Here is a 7,383-nt window from a genome sequence, read left to right on the forward strand (position 1 = left end):
AGTGTGACTATAACCCTCACCCGGACAGTATTGACATAAAATACAAAGAACTGAGGAAATAGTAAATATTGTTTTAATTATATAGGTTTCTTATTGACGTAAAGGAATTTATTTTGAAGTGAATGTTGTTTGTACCACACAACTTGATTGATGAACCAAAGGTAAATAGTCCCATGTTAAGGGCACATGACTGCAAAAGAGGCCTTCTATCTGTACTTAAAATGGGGATGCCTGACCATCAACAGTGGGGTCTCTGGCTCCCTATCTGGGTAAGGCTGATCCCACACAGCTTACATTTCTGTAGTGTGGTCATTCAATATATCTAAAATATTGCAAATAAACACAGGATGCACATGTAGGTACGGTTATACCATTTATTTCACTGATCAAATTCCCATCCATCAAATTTGACATGAACGAATCACACAAACCTTCCATTCCCATTTTAAGGTTTAACAATAATTATAGGCAAGGCTTAAAGGTCATTCCAGGTACTTCCAAAAACATTTGAAACATACTTCAAGATTAAATTTTTCAATATGACATTTATAAAAAAAAAAAAAAAAAAACACATTACTCTAGTCCTTCAGTCAGTGATTTCATTTCAATGGATGGACTTGGATGATATGACATCTCACACAACATCTTCTTTCACTCTCATGATTTTAAGACACAATGATAATGCACTGGGGTGATAGTAGGTAGGTAGTAAGTTATGAGTCGTTAAAAAAAATGATCACTTGAATTGGATCTCTTCTTTTCAGTATTGACCTGTAATCTAAAGTAAAAACACTGATGACGATGTAGAGACACAATCCAAAAATGGAAGGCATGTAATTCAAGATTCCATCTCTCTTTGTGCTTATTGAGAGTAGAAGCCCAGTAGTATTATAATATAAAAGGCCTCTATCTCTGACTGACTGACTGAGTGGCAGGCAGAGTGGCAGGCAGCTAAATGACGTTAATCTGGGGTGATCCTGAGGTTTATCGTCAGGGATTACAGGAGGGCAGGCAGGTCAGGCGTATAAAGTGCTGTCCATCCATATCAGCGCAATAATCTCATCTACACTGGCTCTTGTTATTAAACTGCATTGGTTTAGGTTTAGGTTTCCTTTCTGTTTTCTGATTACTGATTGTTTTGTCTATGGGGTTAACAATCTGCAGATTCTGATAGCAATGCATATAAAATGGCACACAATATATATATAATCTAGGGGAAAGGTTGGGGACCGGCAATGGTGGGATGGGGGATGGCGTGATGCATAGCTGTTTACTTGAAGGACCGGCGGACCTTGCGTCCCTTGAGAGGCTGAGGGGGCCGGTAGTTGTCCTGCATGCAGCAAGGTGCCTCTCCATCACCACTGAACATTAAGCTGCGGAATTTACCCATCTGTCAGGAGACGAGAGAGAGAGAGAGACAGAGACAGAGACAGAGAGAGAGACAGAGACAGAGAGAGAGAGAGAGAGAGAGAGGAGAGAGAGAGAGAGAGAGAGAGAGAGAGCAAAAAGAGACTGGTTAGAATCATAGTGTCTCGGTGCAACTGTGGTCTGTGGCTCATGTTAAAGGAGTGTCTGTGGCTTACTGTGTTCCAGTATTTACATCCCATATTTAGATCACTCAATGAGCAGGATGTGAAATGTAATCCCTGAAACAATACCAATTTAGTACCAATGTTAATATAGAGGTCTAACTGATCATAATGTAGAGTGAAGTTTTACATTTATTTGAATGAATATAGAGAGTACAGGACACAATCAGAGAGAGGAGAATGTATTTTTTGTAGGCCTCCCTGTGGCTCAGTTGGTAGAGCATGGTGTTTGCAATGGTGTTTGTAACGCCAGGGTTGTGGGTTCGATTCCCACGGGGGGCCAGTATGGGGGGGGGGGAAAATGTATGAAATGAATTGAAATGTATTTAATGTATGCATTCACTACTGTAAGTTGCTCTGGATAAGAGTGTCTGCTACATGACTAAAATGTAAATGTGAGAATTGAATGGTGTGTGCAATGACACTTGTGTGTAGCGGGTGCATCCTTCTCTGGTCAAAAATTCACCTGAGCCTCATTGTAAACCATGTGGGTCTCGCATTATCCTGCACAGCCACATGCAATGGCATAAATGGCTCTGACTTAGAATACGTGGACAACTACAAATACCTGGGTGTCTGGTTAGACTGTAAACTCTCCTTCCAGACACACATTAAGCATCTCCAAAATTAAATCTAGAATTGGCTTCCTATATTGCAACAAAGCATCCTTCACTCATGCTGCCAAACACACCCTAGTAAAACTGACTATCCTACTGATCCTTGACTTTGGTGATGTCATCTATAAAATAGCCTCCAACACTCTACTCAGCAAACTGGATGCAGTCTATCACAGTGCCATCTGTTTTGTCACCAAAGCCCCATACACTACCCACCATTGCGACCTGTACGCTCTCGTTGGTTGGCCCTCGCTTCATACTCGTCGCCAAACCCACTGGCTACAGGTCATCTACAAGTCTCTGCTAGGTAAAGCCCCGCCTTATCTCAGCTCACTGGTCACCATAGCAGCACCCACTCGTAGCATGCACTCCAGCAGGTATATCTCACTGGTCACCCCCAAAGCCAATTCCTCCTTTGGCTGCCTTTCCTTCCAGTTCTTTGCTGCCAATGACTGGAATGAACTGCAAAAATCTCTGAAGCTGGAGACTCATATCTCCCTCACCAGCTTTAAGCACCAGCTGTCAAAGCAGCTCACAGATCACTGCACCTGCACATAGCCCATCTGTAAACAGCCCATCTATCTACCCACCTCATCCCCATACTGTATTTATTTATTTATCTTGCTCCTTTGCACTCCAGTATCTCTACTTGCACATTCATCTTCTGCACATCTACCATTCCAGTGTTTAATTGCTATATTGTAATTACTTCGCCACCATGGCCTATTTATTGCCTTAACTTACCTCATTTGCACTCACTTAATATAGACTTTTTGTTTTCCTTTGTTCTACTGTATGTGACTGTATGTTTTGTTTATTCCATGTGTAACTCTGTGTTGTTGTATGTGTCGTATTGCTATGCTTTATCTTGGCCAGGTCGCAGTTGCAAATGAGAACTTGTTCTCAACTAGCCTACCAGGTTAAATAAAGGTGAAATAAATAAATAAAAATAAAAACAACCCCCCGCAACAACCACAATTGGGAGCAACGGCTGTCCATCAACATCGATGGACAGCCATAAGCAAGCATAGAGAGTATAAATGAATGTTGCTATAAGCATGAAAAATGTCTTCTCTAAATGACTATTAATATGCATGACCGGCTCCATAATTTCAGTGACCTTTAGACATTCAAGACTCTGTACAGTCTCATTTCCAAGGTTCAAAATAGGTTTAGAGCAACAGTATCAATTGACACACTGTTCAACTTATTCTCATTTACCGCGAGAACTGAAACACTTCTGAAAGTGCATTAATTTCCTTCATTCTATAATCTCACAATCTGCAAAGATCAACTACAAAGGCTTTCTGCGGTTGCTAACACTCACAGATTTAGACATGGGTCCTACTGCATGTAGGTGAAAGGCTTTTCCAACACAACATTGCATCAGTTCTCTGTCAGAACAGTAAACTCTCTCCACCCACTGTATTGCTGCCTTGCACTACTGCTTAACTTATCTTAACAATGCATATGGTTGGAGGTAGCCCTCCCTAAATTTACACTTTCTTTTCGTCATGACATATGTGGGACAGTGCCTTCGACTGCAGCTTTCACTAAACAAGCATCCTTGGGGTCCCATTTAAACGCTGGCTGGTGAAATTGGACTTGGGGATTTGATATCCCCAAAGGCTCAGCATGGAAAATCAATAATAAGGGGATGTGTCAGCTGTTTACAGTAGCTTACAATAGCTATGTACTGTAGTTTGTGTACGTTTGGTTGTTATGTTATGGTAGGACAAATCATTTTCTGTGTAAATTATTTACAGACAGTCACAGAAACTTCTGAGACAACATAGAGAAATAAAAACTTATTTAGTCCATGAACTATACTTAAGTAACAAGAAAATTGTTACTTTCAGGACATAGACATATCTGGTATTGAGAGATATCTTAAATTCTTGTTAATCTAACTGCACTGTCCAATTTACAATAGCTATTACAGTGAAATCGTACCATGATATTGTTTGAGGAGAGTGCACAATTCTGAACATGAAAATGTATTAGGCACATTTGGGCAGTCTTGATAAAAAGTTTTGAACAGAAATGCAATGGTTAATTGGATCAGTCTAAAACATTGCACATACACTGCTCCCATCTAGTGGCCAAAATCTAAATTGTGCCTGGGCTGGAATAATACATTATAGCCTTTCTCTTGCATTTCAAAGATGATGGTACAACAACAACAAAAATCATGTTTTTTTTGTTTGTATTATCTTTTACCAGATCTAACGTGTTATATTCTCCTACATTAATTTCACATTTCCACAAACTGCAAAGTGTTTCCTTTCAAATGGTATCAAGAATATGCATATCCTTGCTTCAGGTCCTGAGCTACAGGCAGCTGGATTTGGGTATGTCATTTTAGGCGAAAATTTAAAAAAAGGGGTGGATCCAAAAGAGGTTAATGTGGGTGTAGGCTGCTATCGTTGGAAGAGGCAAGCTTCCCAAATATGATACTAGCAGGAGTTACTAAATAAGCGTTATGGGCCACTCAGATAATGTAATCTAAAGTGACAGGCAAAACTCTTGACCCTCCCTGTTTTCAGTGAATGGCTGAAACTTCTACTAAAACACTTTCTTGGTAAACACAAACTTTGTAGCAATGCTCACAAAGACCAGATGGAAAGCAGAAACCTACTGTACCCACAAACAAGTCCTTTCTACTGTATTCTACTGCCAAGAAAGCATTTTATTTTTAGTACTCGCACATACAGTACTTCTAGCTTCATAAAACATTTGATTATTTTCTAAAAGATGTCCTATGACGTCTGACCTCAAACAGACCTCTTTCAATTAACTGGGGCTGATAAAGCTGATTAGTGAAAGGAGAACACATTTCCTTGTTATGAAGATACTGTATAAAATGATTGTACCTGGGTAGGGCTGACACTGATCGGTTCCTTCAGGACGATCCAGGTGACACTCTCCAGCAGAGGGGGAGTGGTCAGGGAGCCATCATATGTCCAGTAGTCCAGTGAGGAAGGCAACAGAGTTTTGGCGTCAAAGTTGGAAAATGTAGTTTGCTTTCCCTAAAGAATGCACAAATTGTGATTGAATACACAATGATTAAACAAAGTCTTACTTCAACATTCCCAACCAATTCAAGTCATTCGAGGCAAGATTTCTAAATACCATTTAAGATCAATTCGATTTCACCTTTGATTTGATGGCCCCCAGAGCATCGAGAACCTTCTGCAGTCTGGGGTTTGCAGCACCAATCTATAAGAAACAAGAATTCACACAGCCATCCAAGGGAATCAGGCTACTTTCAGAATGCACTTAGAGGGAAACAAATAAACAGTATATGAACAAACATATAAATCGTATTAGATCTGCACCTTCAGAAACACTCCAACCACAGCGAGTCCATCGGGTTCACTAGCGGCCTCACCAAAGCTAGGGTACTTGGTGTTCCAGTGCACCAGATGGAGCTTGAAAAAACAAAGTCAGGTTTAACTCAGGTAGCCAATGAAAAGTCTGATCTGAAGCCAAATGGCTTGTCCTGTTGTATAATCTAGGTTTAGGACTGCCTACCTCACAGGGGAACTTGATTCCATTGACGGTGTGCTCAGAGCCCCTGTCGTCACTGGCGCCCCAGTGGAAGTGGAACTGCTTCAGCCTGTATGTGCCGGTGATGGGGCCTCCGGTCAGTGCTGTGGATCGGAACATACAGGCACACACAAACTTTGAATGTTGCTTTTCAAAATGAACTATGTTTATGAGCATCTGCGTGTGTCCAAATGCAGTCAAATGACATGATTACTGCCATCACGTAATGATAGGGTTGGGTAGGAAACATTCATTTTTAACAATGTAGTCTGCAGACTGATGTGCTTGCTCCCAGCACCACAACAAAAGACAACGACCTGACAACTAGCGTACTTCAGCCCAAAGATACTAAAACCTTCAGAATGAACACCTGCCAGCCTGCTCTAACGTCACCTATCATCAATGTTATCAACTGTACAGCAGCCTATGTGCACAATGGACAAATACAGTGCATCAAGGAAATTAATTCACCACTGTGTTTGATATTTGTTTTACGCAAATCCACTAAAGTTAACATGTAACCAGTTTGCCGCAACACTCGTTCTCTTGTTGCCGCTTCCCCCTTTCTATTCCACTCCTCACCTTACTAAATGCTCACCTCAGAACCCATGTGAGAAATGGAGATAATAATTTATTGACATATTAGCTGTATATCATTATATATGAATTCAAAGGCTTACTTGAACTGTCAACATCATCCACAAAGCCAACTTGGAAGGAATGGCCATTGTTCAGAATTTCTGTGGAGTTGGATGGGTCATACTTCAGTTTGAGTGGCTTCAAGGTAGAATCGTAGGAGGTTTGACCAGGAATAATATCAATAGGAGACTGCCTGGGTCCATTAGCGATGGGAAAGCCATCACACCACTTTTCAGGTCCTATGATGGAAAAAACATGGGACAGAGTCATACAGAAGAAAAACACAAATGTATCATATTCTCTCTATTCTAAACAGTCCGATGATATCTGTGTTCTCACGTATACATGTGTAAATGTATGATAATAACCTAATAATGTAGGGCTAATTATGGATTTATGAACAGTAACATATCAGAAAATATTAACACTTATTTACAGAAGTTATTTTATTCCGATAAGAAATGTACTCATGCAACAAAATCATGGAACTGTTGAAATGTACAGTTTCAACTAGTAGTTCCAAAAGTGGAGTCAGCATCAGATGACAATGTAGAATAGATTCTAGAATGCCTCACCATCAGACGGTCCATATCCCCAGCTGTGAGACATGATTATTGACTTGTGTTCCTATGCGAATATAATCCCTTTCAATGGTAAAACCAAGATACAAGGATCCAGTTTGTGCTAACCTTGAAATAACAAGTGTCCGGGTTTATATAGACTTCCCCTCCTGAGAGTAGACCTACATCAAGTGGGTGGGTTTGGCCTCTTGGTTTTAGCGCAGTCTAGTCATCACTGCAGGTGATCAAGCACCCATCAATAGACGATCCGAGTCACACCTCCATGTTCATTTGGTCTCATTCACTGTGGAGCGCATCGCTCTATCGGTCGACCTTCTATCGGATGGTGAGAATGAAGCAGACCCTGTTGAGAGCTCACACTCAAAACGTGTGCATTCCAGACAATATAGTCTTGCCAAATATAGCCTT

General features: G+C 40.7%; 1 protein-coding gene across 1 annotated transcript; it reads right to left on the reverse strand.

Moving 5' to 3' along the window:
- Positions 1-360: 360 nt before the first annotated feature.
- Positions 361-7,126, reverse strand: cahz (carbonic anhydrase). Its single transcript, NM_001140297.1, is given in 7 exon segments — positions 361-1,390; positions 5,080-5,235; positions 5,363-5,425; positions 5,545-5,637; positions 5,741-5,859; positions 6,436-6,633; positions 6,970-7,126. Coding segments are annotated over 7 exon segments (783 nt in total). The 5' UTR covers positions 7,004-7,126; the 3' UTR covers positions 361-1,270.
- Between the last annotated feature and the right edge of the window lie 257 nt (positions 7,127-7,383).

This window comes from Salmo salar, chromosome 14 (assembly GCF_965601325.2).
Source record: "Salmo salar chromosome 14, fSalSal1, whole genome shotgun sequence".
NCBI classification, from domain to species: Eukaryota; Metazoa; Chordata; class Actinopteri; order Salmoniformes; family Salmonidae; genus Salmo; species Salmo salar.